A 19,842-nucleotide genomic window follows, 5' to 3' on the forward strand; every position below is an offset into this window, starting at 1 on the left:
GCCAGCGATCATTCCTGATTGTGCAAGTTAGGTTTAAGTCACACTGGCCTGGATTCCTAGAGCATTTAGGAGCCTAAACCCTACAGATTCGAATAGGGCTTAAACTCAACACTTACTTTTCTAAAACATCTTTGTGGATCCAGATTTCAATTTGTGCCTAAGAGGAGACAATAATGCTAATTCACCTCCACAAAACATCTTATGATACACAGTTTACTGAAGTTCCAGGAATGATTATAAACTTACACAGTCGCTCAATAATAGCTTATTATAACCTAGAAAGCCACAATTGGCAGGCATTTCTTCCACCTTTCGGCTTTTCCATTTCTTAACAACTGTCACATCCATAGTCTTTGTGTGAGCATTTGACTGGATCATCATGAATGGATAGTCCACAAAAGACTTTTTAATCACAGGTGGAGATGTCTTTTGATCTGAGGACTCCTCACATTCTATCAAGGTACAGCTTTTTTGTATAGGTAGTTTTCTAAGGGTATGAGTAGTTGACATTTCAAGGTGTGAATTAGCATGGCGGGAAGAAGATTTTGGTGACTTGAGCTTCATCCATGTCAAAATGAATGCAAGTTTCGTCATCAATTTCTTGAAATAAAAGGCTCGGTACTGAGTAACAGCATGCAGGCATGCAAGGAAAGGAAAGACAGAAACAGGGTGAAGACAAATGTAGACAAAGGTAGACAAATGTATGAAATAGACGCCACAACATTAATAGCTAAAGATTCAGAAGGATGATTCTCAAAGAGTGCAGTTTTCCAAAAAGAAATCAAGATAAATTACATTTTAGCTCTAACATAAATGACAGAACATGGTGTCTGTGAGAAGCAAAAGTGGTTAGCAGAAAACACCATTTGAAGAAAGAATATTGCTATGGTTGGAAGAAAACCAGTCTTTCCAAAAAGTGGTATTTTTCCTCTCTTTTGAAAGCCACTTTACACAAACACCATTATAACTGTTACATATTAATTCATAACAATAAATAATAATTTAAATTTATAAGACCATTTGGCCTACATTCCTTTTATGTCTGACTCAAGACAACAAAAGTGTAGTGTATGCATATAGCACAATGGCATCATTTTTCTTAACAAGAAACATCATACCTGACTGTATCTGACGTATACTTGATTCAGTCACGATAGTGACTGAATACTGTTGACATCAGAGAATTACGGAATAAATTATATTGCGCTTGGCAAATAACTACTGAATTTAACTTTATACTTTTAAATAATTAAGTTATACACTTAGGTTTATGTGAACTCTAGAATATGTTAGTGTTAATGATTCATGAAAAGATATATTTCAAGCCACTGAGAACAAACTACTTATCAATAGATAACAGATCATAATAAAGATAATAAATACAACAATAAACTGCAGTTTTGAAGTCCTAGAAATGACATATTTTGTCTGTAGTTGAGCTGACTACTTTTCACATATAGGTCAAAACCAGAGCTTTTCAAAGCTAGTAAAGCAATATGTAGATAGCTATAAAATAAAGCTAGCTACAGAAACTATTTAGCTTTTTAGCTATGTATTATGTGGTTCCCTTTCAGAATGTCATCTTCCATTCGGAATTCATTTTACAATTAGGAAAAATCCAAAGTCACTGCTGAAAAGTTTACAACTGGAAAATCCATCAATGTGTACTTTGGATTAGCTAAGATTACTTCCTTCTTAATTATCAAGGCACTGTGAAATTTCATCAATATAAGAAATTTAAAAGTACTTTTATTCTCGTGTTATAAACAGAGGAGGTGATACTTTGGTGAACAACAGAAAACTTTTAATTGAAGCAAAGGAAGTTTCTGAAGAGAAAGCACAGATCAAGGTATTTAGAAGTATCAGTAGTCCAAGGCAACAAAGCAGTAACATACAGAAATTTCTTAATAGCAGTATGCAGAATGTAACCCTAAAGAAACAAAATAGAAACTGAAGTATTTAAAACAGGAGGACAAGTGCTAAGAAGCAGCATGAAATGCCAGGCAAGACTTACAACTGCATGGCTCACAAAATGACGATATACACATACTGAAAATGTCAGAACAGAAATACCTATCTTTATCATTAAGAAAACATTACTGAAGTTCACACACAAAATCACAACACATTTAAGGTTTGTATGTTCACGGCATGCACATTGCTTAAGTACTGTTGCTCATGAAGATTTTCATAAATGCTCTTTTCTTCCTAGTACTTTGCCTGTGTGCTTTCTTCTGCTTCTCAGTATATAACAATATTTGCTATATAAGGATAAGTATTTCAAGCTTTTTTCAGGATTTAACCAAATATTTATTTTCAGTGGTAAACTTTTCTATGTGCAATCCCTATAATTTAAAGCTATTGGACTTTTATTTGTAATATTTTATGAAAAACTATAATTGTTAGCTTTGCAAAATGATGTATCTTCTTGTGAGCGCCCAGAAACCCCAACCTCCACATAATCTTGCTTGACATTGCAGCGATATACAGAAAACATAAGACAGGAGAAAATTAATCTTCAGATATTATTCAGGAAGAACCATCCCATTACCCAGTTATTTAAAAAAAACCAAAAAAACCAAAAAACCCAAAAACATTTATTGCCATGCACTAAATTGCAGCGGAATCTAGACTTCTGGATGATTCTTAAATACCCTTCTAGAAAAAAAAAGCCAGATTTCCAACTCACATGTTTATTCTCTTGTAACCATTTAATGAGCACAGGAAATACTAGTTAGTTCTTTCCCTGAGGTGAATAAAACCTGCGACGAGGGGAGGAGGCAAAGGACAATCCTAAATAAAGCACCATCCATAGGTCTGATTCCATCTTCATTCAACAGAGAAGGAACGTACATCATTTTATTACACTTCTGTATTATGCCTGCTGCTTTGCCATTATTTGAAGCATTAAGAAAACAGCTCAACTACAATGGGCCAGTTCAGGACTTTTTCCCTAGGGCTATTCATGTGGCACTAATTGGAATTCAATAACAAAAATCTACACTTTTTCCAAAATGTTTTCTTTTCCCTGGGCTGAAAAACAGGACTAAAACTGAGCAAAGTGGAGATTTTTCACTTCACAGAGTATGCCAAAGTAGCAGCTTCCTTTTCCTTCACACTTCAAAGAGATACAAAGGAACTTTGAGCATTTCGCAGATTCTATCCAGAAAAATGGAAGGTAGAGTTTAAACAGTGATAGACCTTGCTTCCATCTCCAACTTCAAATTAATGGTGTGCATAGGCAGGGATTTGAAGGACCACATATTACTGTATATAATGCATATATAAAGACATTAAAAACCTAACATTTAACAATTGACATGAACAAGTTACTTGACAGAAGAGAAAAAGGGACTACAAGTTATCCTAATGAACCAAGGCTGGTTGTCATTATATGGCACCAACAAATGAATTCAAAAGAACAAAAATCAAGTTTAAAAACTGCATATAGATTACCTTGCCCTGCAGGTGAAGATTACTGCGGATGATATCTCGCACTTCATCTTCAGTATCTTTCTGTCAATAAATTACAAATCACAGAAATTAGGAATAGAAGGTAGTTAAGAAAAGATATTGTTCATATAAATGTCAACTTTGGTCTTAGTTCAGATGATGAATAAAACTGACAATGTGGAAGATTGAGGAGAATCTCAGTGGCAATACACCTTTTTGTATCAGGCCAGAGCTAGCCATATCCAAGCTCACAGGAACAAGTTCTGGATGGCATCATTCATATTCGTCCAGAGTAATACACTAAATGCAAGTCTGAATTAAAATTACTAGTGTGTACTTATATACATACTTTAACCAAAGTTTGACCAAATGAAACCTGTATCATGAACACAGCCTTCTCTGATTTGATTTCTGTTTCTTTTGGAGATCTTTTATCCTTTATAAACATTCAGGTCAGCTGTCTGAAGGTCATATAACCCGCTAGGGTGTATAAAGTGTCATAGTTTGAAAAAGGAGTATATTCCAAATTACAATCACATTATTGCACTGTGAGTTTACTCTTAGAAGAATCACTTTTAAAACAGTCTACTCCCCTACAGAAATTCTTGCATTCACATGAGAGTGATCGAAAGGAATTAGTTATGATATTGGGCATAGAAGTTAGGAAACATCCAGTTCTGATTTGCATTTCCAAATTCAAGCTTCATAAAATATAACAAACACAATTTAGCATTAAAAATGAAGAGAGAAATAATGGCTGTAATTTAAGAATGTCATTCTCTATTCATATACTGATCATTTGGAAAATAAGTATGTCCAAACTGAAACGTTTTAAGCCCTGAAAATGAGAGCAATATGTAGATTACTGTCTACCATAGTCACCCATTGTGCCTTTATATAACAGAATTACAGTCTTGAATATTTCTGTCATGCTGTAAGAATAAGCATGGGGGAAAATATTCAAAGAATTTCATTAACCTTTTAGAAGTGCAAAAAGAGCACCTACCATACTGAATCGATTTTTGGCCAGTGCAATTAGCTCTTGGTCTCCAGGAGCACAAATGTTTAGGCCAATAGGAAGTAATCTCTTCAATGCTGCCACAATGAGAGAGGTCTGCATAGAGTACCGGTCACCTTTTCGCTTCATCTTCTTCCTCTCCTGGTCAGAAACTGCTGCCTGCAGCATAAAGCAAAGATGAAAAAAATCCAATATTAAATCAAAGAATTGTACTAGCAACTTTATACTTGTCTCTGGTTTGACAATTTCCTTGATACCTATACAGCTGCACCCTATCCAATGGAACTGCCATTATATCATTGCCAATATTTTGCACCAATATCTTGAAAGTCCACTGTGTTTCTTAAACGACTACATTTTGATTCTCAACCTAGATTTTTCAACAGATATCATTACCAAAAAAAAAAAAAAAGTGCTTCTCTGGAGTCCACCTTCTCCTTCCCCTTTGCAAAGAGAAAAATACAAAAATCTTTCCATTACCTTGGACATCTTAGATTTGGTGTCACTGATAAGGAAAGACATGTTGTTGATTTCATTTTGTACCACAAAGTTCTGCTCTTCCCTTTTGAAATTCTGGAAATACATAAAAGATCTCAGTTAGAAGGACTTATGATATCTGAGGAATCTATCTAAACAAACCTTAAATAAAAAAAATAACTGGAAATTTGTAAAATCCACAAGATAAGACAAGGACAGAAAAAATTAATGGATGATCAATAATGGCCTTGAATTCCAGCTTTATTTACATGACATAGCTCAGGGGGTTGTGTGTTTGGGGTTTTTTCCTATCTTAGAGAGAAAAAAATGTTTCTCTGGCTATGAAACAGCTATAATAAAAACCTCACTACTCCTCTAATTCAATATAAAAATATTGTCTGGGTTTTCCCTTACTACTATATCATCCCTTCCAATTTTTTTCCCATTATAAATCCCACTATATTCAGATAAATAAGAAACTTTAAATAAAAGACTGAATTTATGAATACACAAGTAATTTGATGATCCAGTATCTATCTACTGTGCAACCAGTTTCTGTGCACAGCATTGTTTATAATGAATCTTACAGTCAAATTCAGGCATGAGTACACAAATAAGGCATCTTCTTTCCCAAACTTGAGAGAATTGAAGTTATGGCAGAAAAGAAATTTAGTATAGACAACAGTCCACATGGAGATCCAATGCCTGAAAGTATTTAGTCTCTTTTGGTTTTTTTCTTCTTTTTGTTCCAGTATTCACATGAATCATGTTTCATTTTTATTTAAGCACTATCAGTGATGGTGCCTGATTAGGTCTTACTGCAGACCCCTTGGTTATTGCACAATTTAGGAAAATGGACTTTAATGAGACAACTACTACTGATTTAGTAGCCATACATCCTAGTTATAAAATGGCTTTGGGGGTGAAAATAACTGATTGAAAAAAAAAAAAAGGGTAAGGCCACAGACCTCAATGAGCTTAATATATTAAAAAACAAAACAAAACAAAACAAAAAACCAAACAAAAAAACCTAACCAAAACCCACAACAAACAAACCAGAATTTATAAGAAAAATATCTACAATCAGTGTTACTATGCTACAAAGCACCCATCAACTCCCCTAGCTACTTAGGCATTTCAGAAGTGTCAGAAAACTGAAAGTCATTAATACCTTCCCATCTGCAGTTTCACTCCTGTCATTAAATGTGTTTTCCCAAACACAATCACTAACTAATTGATCTGCCTACTAAGAAACCTAATTTTAAAAAGTATTTACCAAGGAATTACTTACATGAGACTTTGACCAGTAAATGAAGACCTCAGCCACCATGCGGAACAATTCTTCTGCTTCAGGGTTGGGCTCTTTCAGCCATTTTGCCCTAAAATTTGGTAAAAGGGTGGAAATGTGGATGATCCTCACTGGCTTTATGCTTTGAAATCAGTTTTCAACATTTTACAAGGATACAAGCCAACAAAACCAAGCATGCATGCTTTTAATCCTTTCTGGTAGCAGTGGCTTTTTGATGTCCTATTTCAAAACCCTTAAAATCCTTTTACATTAATCTCAGGTCTAATCCAACAGATTTGGATTGCACCTGTTTTGTTGGTTTTCTTCTGAAAAGTCCCCAGCTCCTCCTAAAAGTCATAAAGCATCAGCTTGAGCAACTTCAAGATTGGCAGGCTGACTAAAAGCTACTTTAATTCAGTGCTAGGCATATCAAGGGATAAGACACGGTATCAATAAACAGGAAGATTTTACAAGATTCATTGACCTATTCCTCTCCACATACCTGTTATAGTCCACAAATCTAATCAACAAAGGGTAGAAGGCATAGAGGTCCCGTGCCAAAGTGGTGAACTCATCTAGGATGAGCAGTTCAGCCTCCGACATGTCACCTCTGCCTTCTGCTCTTAGATGTTCTTCATCCGATACAACCACTGCTGCTTTTTTCTTTAGCTTATCCATCAGTGGCAGGAAGTGTGTCTTTAAGAGCTGTGGCTTCGCTTTGCTTATGATGGGCTGGGAAAACACTATTCAAGGCAATGAATATTATAATATATACCTGGCCACAAAATATAAATAAAAATTTTTACCTTTCCCCTCTTTCTTGGATCTTATTTCTAGGCCACAGAGTAAAATCCTGCCCCCATTGAAATCAGCAGAAGTCTTGCCAAGAATTAAATGTGGTCAGGATTTCACATAGTCAATTCACTTTGTCACTATGACAGCAGAAATTACAACTTCACAAACTAAGCTTGCAAGATCATAAAAATTAAGATGCCTCTTTACTGGCATTCTGTCAATATATTGGTATTTGCCTGCATAATTTTATTGAGTAATGTAGAAGTTGTTTAATGGTATGTATGGGTGGATACATATATAGATAGCTACATAGTGCGCACACAAGTTTTCTCAGCCACTGGCTCCTCTTTTGAATCTTGCTTTTTAGCTTGAGTGAAGTAGAACTGGAAAGCATGCTCCATTTATTTGCAAACCTACTGAAACAGCCTGCCTGTATTGCTTATGCACATTAGGACACTGGAAGGCTTGTGTGTAGACAGAAAGCAGACTGATTCAGCTGCCCATCAACCAGCCATTTGAGACTTGTTAGCACAGGCTTTTTGCAAAACTACTCATAAAAATGAATATGTAAATTAGCACTTCATCTGGGCCCATTAGTGCAAAACCATTTGTAACATATCCATTAGATTACAAAGAATTTCATGCAGTTACCACTTATCCTTAGAGTGTATTACATTACTACTAACCCTCAAAAGACTAGGAATCCAGACTGCTACCATGAATGAATACTACTACAGTAAGTATTGAAAAGTCATAAGAAAGCATAAATGAAAAACTGAATCCACAGCACTGAAGTGACTTTTCCTTACAGATTGTAACAGAGAAATAAACTGGTTTTAAATAAATTTCAAGATGTTACGTGTTATCACAATGAAGTTAATGTAAGGATCACTAAAATGACATAGGCACTTCCACATTTCATTGTAATAGATATGTTAGATATACAGCTTCAAAACAATATTTTAAGGCTCCAGCACTCATACAGAATAGCAAGGAATGGTGCAATGCCTGCAAATAGAAACTTGCTATATAATGAAAATGCGCTAAGTAACCATAGTCCTTGAATTCAATATACGGCAAAATTCATATGTGTATATTCTGGGAAAAAAGAAATAGTCTAATGTACTACTTATATTACTTATTAAGAGATTAAAACATACTGCTTACACTGCTCTTTATACTTAATGTTTCTGGTTCATCAAGATCTGTATTGTCTAAAAACATAAAAATATGAGTGTTGTTCTACTCCAGCTTTAACAGGGTAAATACAGAGTAATTCAGAGTGTGTGTGTGTATATGTGTATACATATATATCCACATTCTGAATATACACGCATATGCTTGTTTGTTTGTTTGTTTATTTATTTTTACATCTTACCTGCTAATCTCTTCATCCAGGCTCCTTCATCAATACCAAGGTTGTTATAGATGATTTTCAATATGTTACCCAACAGAGTGTTCATGTGCTCTGATGTCAAGGCTGTGCAACACATTTCAACCTTGTCAGGGTTGTTTTCTGGCCCATGCTCCCACCAGTGTGACATGTAACTACATAGCATAGGCAGTATTACTTCCATGATATGTGGCATTTGTGTGTAACGAATACCAGACTCTGCCAGTTCCACAATTTCTTCCATTAGCTTCACCAAGGAGGGAATATTTGGGCAAACCTCTTCTACACTAGTAGGCAAATTGAGAACTATTGGGGAAAAAAAAATACATCCAAAAATCAATAAACTAAATCATAGAGGGAGAACAATTCTTTTCAATTGCTATTCCATACAACTTTTGTTTTCTATTTACAGTTATGGACTTCTGATCCAAGGAAGAAAAAGCAAACATAACAATATAAAACAGGTACTTTCATACCACTGAGCAATAAACTGTTTATATATAAGCTTCTATAATAAAACTTTTTATAATAAAAATAATTCCTATAGGGAAGCTTCAACAATGTAATTATTACAGAATGAATTCAGAGAAACCAGATGCAGTTTGCTATATTCAAAATAAAGCTTAAATTTCAGAATTTCTTCCAACATAAGCTTTGCAGTTGAGGAAACAAATTGCTACGATAAAACATTTCTCCACAACACATCAGATGAGACCTGGAATCTTAATAGAAGAAAAAAAATCACTGCCTGACATAATGAGTAGAGCAGATTCTGAGAAACTGACTTCTGGGGGTGTATTTCTGATTGTAAATATTTATTTTTCAAATTATTTGAATTATTAGTTCCTTCCTCTGAAAAGGCACTGCAGTTGCCTTTATTTTTGGAGGCGGTTTCTTTCATCTACAAACAAGTATCTGTAACTACAACTATTAGCTCTTGAATGTCTTAACATCCTGACGTACACATACAATGAGATATACAGATATCTATATATTGAATATTTAGCCTGCAATTTATGAATCCAAATCTTTGTACCAATGTAGCCTAAGGCTAGTCTTCTTCCAGAAACAGTCTCTTCTCCTATTTAGACCCAAATACATTTTACACAGCCATCACAGAGTCTCCTTAAAGCTTAATGCAATTTTGGAAAATCAAATTTCTGTTAAAAATCAATGAAAATACAGCTGATTGTCTTTCTAGATGTCTTAAAATAGCTAGAATATATATGGTAAGTAAGCAGGGCTGTTGATATTTTCAAGATAAGATACTACAGCTCTTTGAAGAACAAATTTGGTATGCTCCCTTTTTTAAAAATAAAGGTGAAGTTATAAAAGGAATGCTATTATAAACTGGCATCTTATACACTGTCATCTATACATATCTGTGATATAATTCACACTCAGCATATATGCAGAGTTTGTACAGTTCTACTGTAACTTCTCGTCTACTTACCATAGGAACAAGTTGTGCGTATGATCTTATTTGACAACTATGTTTTAGCATAAGAAACATCAAGAGTTTCAGAATGGAACAAAAAGGCATATGCAAAATAAACATACATAATGTTACTGGAAAGTATATATATTGTCTTGTATTTCAAACAAAGAAAAAACAATTTACATACTAGTCTGCAGTGTATTTACTTTCTAAGGGTATATTATGTACTTAATACAGGCAAAGGTATTTTGCTTCAATTGCAAGTATGTATGTTTTAGGGACCCAATATTGCATATGAAAACTGAGGAACTAAAGTTACTGATTAGAATACCTAATTTTATCAACAAATATATAATATCTGAGATACTAAAAATGTGTGAAGTCCATTCAATAAATTGATTCCAAAGTGGTATTTTGAGAATGGTACCTCAAAATGAAAACATCAGTATCTTTAGAAACATAAAATAATCGGGTTTATCAGACTTAGCCCATTGATTTAGGAAAGAAATACAACCAAGAGATTACAAGAAAAATCTTGCACTATAAAACGTATGCAAAAATACATGTATTAAGGCAAGCAGCATTTATAGTGAAATTGTGTTTTCATAACCATCATGTGAGTTTCTAGAAATACCTGCTCTGTCTCTTGCATTCTTGGTATTGTAAATTGAGTAGATGTTATGTTTGTTCAAATGAGTTTCCAAAAAAGCCACTGGAAAGGCCCCTGAGAAAGCAGCCAAGCATTCTCCTAGTGCTGATCGTTGCCTGTGAATTAAGAAACATCATTAAGTATACACATCTTTGATGACTGACTACACCTTGGGATAGTTGTATACCAGCCTTATTTTTACTCTAAGATGAGCTCATCTCAAAGAGATAAGCCACTACATTATTAGGATCATCAACACAAGAACAGGTAATAGATATTGAAGTCCCGCAACCCTCTGCTAATAAATGAATGAAATGTTAAGACTTAAAATGTCAAAGGTGGCCTATTTAGCTGAGAGCAAATGAGGAACATGCAGGGAAAACCCAAACTCATCATAACAATGCCTTCTGTTCTATTACTTTCCTCTCAGCTTTACTGACTTTATAATCTCTAGTATTAAGAAAAAGCTACTGAATAGACCAAGAGACCAAAATCAACTATCATTTTATTTGAGTGATATAATTTCCATTTTCTGAGAAATAGTAATAATCAGACCTTGGTCTAGCACAAAAGTCAAGTTTTTCAGAGAGTGGAAAGTTGCTTCTACTGATCAATAACTCTGAAAGTTTTGCACAAAAACATTGCTCTAATCTCTTCACATATATAACATTTATTTGATAATCAAAATTCCTTAAGTGTGTCAAAATCGTAAAAAGCCTGTCTCTGGGAAGAAACAAGTGATCCCCTGTCACTTCACTTGGGTCCTTCAGGGGACATTTAAAACTATTCTGATTTCCAATTCAGTTGATCAGAGCAGATTTTAGATATGTGAGAAATGCTTAGCTGCTGAAGCTGAGCCACACAGATGACAGAAATCCTGGAGTCCCATTAACTTTCAAGTGAAAAAAAAAAAAAAAAAAAAGGCCTCCAAACTGATCTTGCGATTTAACAAGATTCATTTTCAGTGTATAGTTTATCTCATTTTAGGAACTTATATTCTTTCTAGATCTAACTCATTATACTTGATATTGTTAAATCTAAATTAATTCCCATTATTATTTATCCTGTTTGCTCTTCTTTTTTTTCCTTGTCATTAGATCTTCATAAGCAAAACATATTTCCATCACATACACCTACAAAGGGCATGCTATGTGCTTTTCACTTGCGATAATGGTTGTAGAAAACCATACAGAAAAATTGTCACTTACACTGACATATTTTATCTTGACTACAAACCCCACATCATTTATTAGCCAAATACCAAAACCAATTAATTTTATATCCCTTAGGAAATTAATGAGACCTGGTTTTCCACAAATGTGTATTTTGTTACTTACAACATTGGTCCCCACCCTTCTTCATAATGTTTCCTATGATACTGCCACCAAGTAAGCAAGGGTATGTCATGGGGCTGGTCTGGAGTTATGCACGCGTTGATTTGCTAGACAGTGTACAGATATATGAACTTCCTAGATTACTGCTGCCAATATCTGAAACGTATGAGTTCTGTTTAGCCCTCCCTCTGCACAGTGCTAGTCACGATAGGGCAACTATTCAGTTTTAAGAACTGAATTATATAGGTACCTCTATTTTTTGGCCGAATATGGTTTACACAGACCAAATGTAACTTGGAGGGAGGTTAGCAGATACACAGATGCACAAAAAAGCAATTATAAAGCCTCATTTCCCTGGGTAATTGAGCTAGAAAAGAAGTAGTGTTGTATGAGTGACAAATTAAATTAAATTTAGGGTAATGAGAAAGAAATATACATCACAATTAAACAATATAGAAGAATTATAACAATAGCTGAACTGAATGATGTATTTTTACAATTCCCCAGTTGAACTTCAAATCAAGTGATATTTATTGTAAAGTCAGATAATTTCATTTGTAATTTTTAATTAAGAAATATATTTTGACAAATGTATAATCCAACATTTTAAGCGTATTATAATAAATGCAGCTGCATTCCACGTAACATCTGAGCACCTTTTTTCTCTCAAGATATCTTTCCAACAACAATCTCTTCTTATATTCATTTCTGAACTGCATATTCATGAAGCTATACAAAAACACAAATATTAAAAATAGAGGAACACTTTTTCTTCTTACCGCTCTACATAGATACTCTTGCTGGTTCCCAGAGCATATAAACTGGCCAATATTCTGTAGCAGGAGACCTGAACATCTTCCACTAAAGAGAAGAAGAAAATGATAGGTATAAAGAGATTTTTCTTTGCAATACATTTCTGCAGAACTAGAACACATTTCTTTTGACAATAGCTGAATTAATAATATTAAGCTATCAAAGGCAATCCACAGAAATCACTCTCTAAATACAAAGTCTTCTGAGCACCAAGTGCCATAGTTTTTACTTCAATATCAAGTTACCAGCTAAGACAGTAAACATATTTCACTAGCTCACTAACTTTCTGAAATTAATGGCATACCAACTCTTTAAGGATAACATCTAATTGCAAAATCTGAGAATTTATTAATTTAATAGCTATGAAGAATCTGTCAATGAATCTTTTCTAGTTTGTCTGTAGCACTTAAGAAAGTTTCATGGTAAATCAAATAAAGTGCTGAAAGTAAAAAAAAAATTATTAGGGAAGAAATCGATTCACAAATGTAACACCACTGTATAAAATGCATTACAAAAGAATGGCAATCCTTTTAAACAGATATTTAATTCTTTTAATAACAGTTTGTATTTTTAAAAATTTAGACACAAATATCAGTTACTAGCACGTACTTAATTTACACTTCAGACTGACAAAGGATTAAATAAATAAATAATCCTTTAGCCCTTATGAATACTTCACCAAAGCATGTTTTGAAATTATCAAATGTTTCCGTCACAAAAATGTGAGAATAATCTTAACATCTATTTGAAAAAAAATGCTTTTCCAATGTAATCTGCAGTAATAGTGTAACAACAGTCTAAATACCATCAAGGACAACAGTCCCATTCTTTCCATATATACTTTTTCTAGTCTCTCCCACAGTGCTAATATCTTCCCCCAATATGCGATGAAATGTTGGGAGTAAAATAGGATAAGACTTAATGGGTTGGGAGAGCCTACAAGATAGTGCATCCACGCTACATAGCCTGGCTACCATGATTTTAGTTTGGGTCATCTTGGAGTTGAGTATTTTTACTTACTAAGAGTACCCTCAGGTACACTGACCCACCTTTGTACATGGATCACACCATGGAGTACTCTGTACACGGAATAATACTCTCAGGTACAAGCACCAGGTCAAGTGCTTGTCATCAGAGTAGTACAAATAAAATAATCTTATTCTTAACAAGATGTAAAGAGAAGTTGTGTGTAAGAAAAATTAGCCTTTCCAACTATGCTCTAGACAAAATAAGCAGGCACAATTTAAATTAATTATTCTTTCTCAGTTTATGAATTCTAAATTGTGTGCTTGACACCAGTGTGATGTATTTAGAATAGCTGATTAAGAATACCAACTATAAGTGATAAAGTATCAAAGGCTAATTATTAAGTTCCAAAGCATGGAATACCAGAGATCAAAAATTATACAAGTCATGAACATGTTGATGTCTGAAAAAGTGGTTTATGATGAACAAGTGATGTATGTGAATCCCACAGATGACTTTTTCTGGATACTGTCACCGTCTCCTGAATTTTACAGACATAATTTAATGAGAAAAGTAGATGTTTACATCTCATCACATTCAAATCCGTCAATACAACTCCAAATTTTCAAAAGCAGTTCTCTTAATGATATTTTAAATAATACTTTTCCAGATTCTAAAAACAGAAAAAATATAATTTGATATTCTTTTCTTCCAGGTCCTTCTCTCAGTTATTTCCATAACTGAGTTAACTATACAGAGCAGAATTGCCTCCTTTAGTGCAGTCTGGACAGCCGAATTCCTGTGGAGCCGGGTTTAGGAAAATAAAGGACACTGAATCTGCCATAATCAGAATCTCTACAGAAATCTCATATACAGTCTCATACACATTCCCTTCTCCAGTGCCTGAATTCTTCAGGAGCTCCTTCCACTGTTCCTTAGTATCTAAGATGCACCCACCCAAACTCTCTGTGAACTGATACCGAGTCAAAGTGCATGTATGATGGAATAACATCATTCTTGTAGTATAACCTCATTTACAGACAGAGCAAAACCAAATTAACTTATACAAAGTAACTTTTCACATAAGAAGAAGTCACAGTACATCTATAGTAAAGTTACAAACAAAATTGAGCCTTCTGACTGTCTAATCACAGCGACGTCTGCTTTAATATTTAAACAAAGTCCACTAAAACCTGCAGACTGTTCTAGGTCGATTACAGCAAATCTTTGATTAAATCAATGACAATTTTGTCAAAATGACATAGGATTTGTCCTTCTCTAATAGAACAGAGAGTCTAGTAATGCTTACTATGTGTCACTACAGTTATTTTAGTGGCATGGTACTTCTAAATAATACATACATATCAAATCTTCCCCAAACTGGTGCTGTCCAATATGCTCAAATAATGAAGATAGCACTGGCAGGAGAGCAACTGTGGTATAATTAATGATTTGTGTAACTCCCTTTGGCTGGTTTCTGCTGTGTGTAAACTGGCCTTGCTTAAGATTTTCCATTGTTTTCTCCAGATCTTCAGCAGCATTGTCCAAAAATGCTCTCAATGCCATCTTAACAGATTCCAGACCAGTTTTCATCACAGTCCTGTATATAGCATACAAAAAGAATGAAAAAGAATATTCTATTAGACAAGCGTGGTATAAAGACTAGTATTGGCTTATATGAAATAGGTAATAAAGATCTGAAGAAAAATCTTTCATCTTTTGATATTGTAAAATCTTCTCACAGCAGAACAACCTACTGAAAAAAACCACGTTTCATAGGTATCCTGCAGAACACAAGGATATTTTACCTAGTTTCCCATTAAGAAAATAATTTATAAATTTAAAAGGACTTTGAAGTGATTCGTTTGCCTTCAGAAGCAAAAAACCCCACCTAACAAAAAAGAATGAGTAAGTCTGCAATTTATGACTCTAGGAAGAGAAGAACTCTTTCAAGCTACAACTCAGAAAGTCTTCCCAACCATGACAGTCATATTTCTGCCTCCAGAATAAGCGCATCAGAAAGGAACAAGTGAAAACAACCAAATCTCTTTAAAATTAAATAAATAAATGCATTGATTACAAAACTCTAACAGCATAATCAGTTATGTAATGATATAATCCCAGAGAATTATTACCTTATTTGTTTTAACTAGCTCAATTACAGAGAACCTTTGTTTAACAATAGTTTCCATTTAGGCATGCATGAAATAAATCCAGGTGAAATTCTTTTATACATTGAGTAACAGTCCAGGTTTTTTGTTTGTTTGTTTGTTTGTTTTACAGAGTGAATATATACAGTTTCACTGGCAATATTTTCAAACTTTCATGTAACCTCCATGAATCCCTTAATCCCCATCTGGAGCTAATTTTACATTTCTACCAAGAGCTGAATTGGTGATCTCCATCTGTATTCCATCTGTATGATTGCATAGAGCATGGACAATTTATAACAAAAAACCAAGATATTGCAACCTAAAGGATTACCATGCAACAGCTGAGCCGTATTAATGACCATGATAATGACTCTACCCCATAGCAAATGGAAAGTAAAATTTGTTCATTTAAGCCACTGTGAAGATACTGAGAAAAAGATCTATCTGCATGTAACCCAGTCAATTCTTTGAGAGTAAATGAAAAGTGAAAAAAGTTATCTTAAATTACCATGGAGGTAGCTTAAACTATCATGTTTTGTTTCACAACTGCAAAGATCTAAAAGTCAACTATCAGCACAGTTAGTTGACTGTACAGTTAATGAAAAGCAACATGTTACCCTCCAATATTTCAAGACTGTCTCATCCATAAGCCTCACAATGGCTCAAGCAGCTCAATTTAACTTAAAAGTGCCACTGAATTCGATGTAAAGGGTTTTTTTTGTTCAAATTAGAATCTGAATTAACTTTGCAACAAAGACACACTGCGAGACAGATAAACTGCACTCCACGTGCATTTAAATCCTGAATCTTTTCATTAAACAGTGTAAGCAAAAGAATAAAATATTTCTAATGTTATTGTGGTTTTGGGATGGTCACTTGATTAAAACCAGATGAACTAACAGCCAGCAGTTCCTGGACACCATTGATCTGAAGCTGAAAGTGTAACCTACAAATATTGTCCTGCCAAACCCTAGTAACTAACTAGTAATTAACCTACTTTGCAATGGGAATTCTTTTTAGTACTATAGCTTCCTGAGTTTTGAAATTCTGTAGCCTTACACAGGTAGCCCAAACCTGACTGCACATTATTTTCTTCAGTGATTTTCTTCATACTTTAGAAAATATATTCAGTATTACCTTGCATCCAAGGTCTGGCCCAGTATGTGAAGACAGTTGACTATTGATGTTGCATCATTTCCTAAACAGGGAGGAAAATTATCCACCAATTAAGCTGAGCATACTATATAGCATACCTACACTCTGCTAACTGTATGTCTGGTTTTAATGAAAGGTAAATGACATAGCAGAAGAGCAACTGAACCTCTGCATAATTTTAACATTCAAGTTAAAAAACATGCAGTTTGTTGTCTTAGCCTTGTTTACACAAATGCAGTAACTAGAGGCAGTAAAGCATCTCTCATCAAATAGCTGAGGCAGTCAAGATGGAAGCACTTAAATGTGGGGTTAATTAGAGCTGCAGTGTATTGTCTGGTTTTCATTTAAGTTTTATAAATTTTGCTTTAATTGATTCAAGTTTATCTGAACATTTATCTTCCCCCTCTCAGTAACATAAAAGCTGTTAACTTTCGCAAGTTGCTACTGCACGAAGAGAACATTTCTATAAAATGTCACCAAAAAGGTTAGTTCCCTGGTGTTACCAATAGGCTGCAGCCAGTTATAGCAGGATCAGGTGTGGCCCACATGAGTAACAGTCTCTGACATAATATGCATCTCTCATAATCAATTATTTTTTTCACACGTATGTACATAAAAAGAGAACTTACACACAACGTGCCTTGTATGCATATTTCATTCCAAGATGTTGCCATGTACAAGCCACCTCTAAGTTCGCTTTTTAAATCCAGGACAGATTTAGGCTACACAAATTTGACCAACATCTTACTTAATATATATATTTAATTTTTTTTAAATCTGCAAAAATGAAAAAAACCTTTTCTTGCTTCTCTACATATTTAAAGTTTCTCAAAAAAAAAAAAAAAAGAAACAAATGGAATGTTTAAGATAAATTTCTGAAAATACTGTCATTTTCATACAGTGTACTATACTTTCTCAGCAGTGGTTATTTCACTTAAAAATATAGGCAAAGATACAAGTAAAATTAGTAACTGTTTCAGTGAAATAGAGATTTTAAAAGATAAATTGCAAGGAAGGAGTGGGACGTTTATTGCAGCACTGAGAATGTTATTCTGTGCTATCGAATTAGGAGGTATTGTTGTGCTGTTCATCCACAGCAGATTAAACAAACCTGAACCACAGCTTCCACAGCTGCTCCTAGCCAGGCAGCCCCACCCTCTTTGCACTGGCACGGGTGGTCATGCGATGATATAGTGAGCAGATGAGAAAGCTGAGGTGGCCTAAAAAAATCCTACCAAAAAAACCACCCCAAAAGATTAAGTTTTTTGTCAGCTCCTATTTTTTTTCCTTAGTATTTTACTGCTCTGGTGATATGAACACCAGTGCTGATGAAGAAGAGAGTGCAGGACTGTGCTAATGACAGCAGGGATGGAGCAAAGTACCCAAAGCAACCCGGATTTAGATGTGGATTAGACTGTCATGAAATAGTATCTTAACATTCATCGTGCCGATGTGTATAAGCTGCATGCTACAGTGCGGTATAGAGATGCTCACTCCAGTTCCCTGAAAATTTACATTGGCAATTTATTTATACCATGTACACATATTTCAAGAGCCATATATTTATCAGGAATCAGGTACTTCGTATGCTGCAACCAGATGGAAGGGTCAGAAATGCATCTAGTTATTCTGAAAACCAGACAAGTTTTAGGCATATCCCTGTAGCAGATACTGCAGTGTGGTTGGTTCCACAGACTGGGATATCACAGCAGAATTCAGTGACCATAATAAATGCAGTCCCCTTCAATCTAAACTGATTGACATACTAGAGTTTATCCATGTAGCACCAAAAACAGACTTTCAAAATTTTCATGAAACATCTTTTCTGGAATGTCTGCTTCTGGCAGGATTTGTTACAGAATCTTAGAAAATGCAATTTGCTATGAAAGACAGGTTTAGGTTCAGTGGAAATTCTGTGTCTTGCTTTTGTTCAATATAATGAATTTCGTTTTCACTGTGTTTCTAAAGCAAAAACCCACAAAACACAGTATTTTTTAATATTTTACCGTAAAATGCCACAGTTAAAACTCAAAAAAAATCCTTTTAAATTAAACGTTTCAAGGACCAGTTTGCTTCCAACCTGAGGTCAGAAGTCAATTTCAGAAGGCCATCTTTTTTTTAAACTGAGTTATGAAACCTGAAATAAGGGGTTTCTAATGAAACTAGTTTTATTACTATTGCCAATATTTCACAGTGTATATATATACACCTTTATTAAATTAAAAATATTCTTTTTTTATTAAAAATGTTCTTGGTTTTCAGAAGTCTGAAAACTAGATACAGAACACTGATGTAGCGCACGAAATGGACGTGCAGTATATAAAATTCCGTTACATCATGAAAGGGGAGCAGGTGATAAGTACAATTCAATAGCATAAAAACTGAAACAAGAGCTGTTCTTTAAAGGAACTCTTCACACAACTCAAAACAATAGAGGCTGGACATATGCAAATACTAAACCACATGAGTTCAAGAGGTGTTAAGGCTAAAATTATCCCAGGAGCTAGTATAAATACTAGGTTGATGGTTGGATCACCGTTCAGCATGTATTACAAATGCAGTTGTTCCCATGAACTGCACAACTGAGTTTCTTTAATAATCTGAGGTGCAGCCCTATATATTTTAGAAAGCTGTATTATTATATCAGGAGGGAAGAACTGTTGCTGTATTGCAAAAGTGCTATGGATATTGATTCCAGGATGCCTCACTGGAAGGTCACTTATAAATTCAGGATGTCATTAGGCAGAGAAAGCCTCCTCTTTCTTTTTAAGAACCCTGCTGATTAATTTAAGTTCTCAAAAAAGAGTGAGCAAAACCAGGCCTTTCTTATCTGATGTCTTACCCACCTAATTTTTGTTTCAGATTACATGGGTCTCTATTACCAATATGAAGATTTTTTAAAAATTACTT

At 34.4% G+C, this 19,842-nt stretch overlaps 1 protein-coding gene across 9 annotated transcripts in view; it reads right to left on the bottom strand.

The window, feature by feature from the left end:
* The window catches only part of RYR2 (ryanodine receptor 2), a 456,533-nt gene that overhangs the window by 85,407 nt on the left and 351,284 nt on the right, over positions 1 to 19,842 (bottom strand). For 7 of the 9 annotated variants that reach the window (XM_030034940.1, XM_041128385.1, XM_041128384.1 and 4 more), the window contains 10 exons: positions 16,915 to 16,975; positions 14,986 to 15,224; positions 12,625 to 12,706; positions 10,497 to 10,627; positions 8,410 to 8,730; positions 6,739 to 6,979; positions 6,240 to 6,327; positions 4,952 to 5,044; positions 4,460 to 4,630; positions 3,457 to 3,516 (listed from right to left, as the gene is read on the bottom strand). In XM_030034940.1, the coding sequence (XP_029890800.1) occupies positions 3,457 to 3,516; positions 4,460 to 4,630; positions 4,952 to 5,044; positions 6,240 to 6,327; positions 6,739 to 6,979; positions 8,410 to 8,730; positions 10,497 to 10,627; positions 12,625 to 12,706; positions 14,986 to 15,224; positions 16,915 to 16,975 (1,487 nt within the window). Of the gene's footprint in view, positions 1 to 246; positions 622 to 3,456; positions 3,517 to 4,459; positions 4,631 to 4,951; positions 5,045 to 6,239; positions 6,328 to 6,738; positions 6,980 to 8,409; positions 8,731 to 10,496; positions 10,628 to 12,624; positions 12,707 to 14,985; positions 15,225 to 16,914; positions 16,976 to 19,842 lie in introns of all 9 variants that reach the window. The other 2 variants (XM_030034934.1, XM_030034933.1) reach the window with 1 other exon arrangement.

Source organism: Aquila chrysaetos, chromosome 13 (genome assembly GCF_900496995.4).
Source record: "Aquila chrysaetos chrysaetos chromosome 13, bAquChr1.4, whole genome shotgun sequence".
NCBI lineage: Eukaryota > Metazoa > Chordata > Aves > Accipitriformes > Accipitridae > Aquila > Aquila chrysaetos.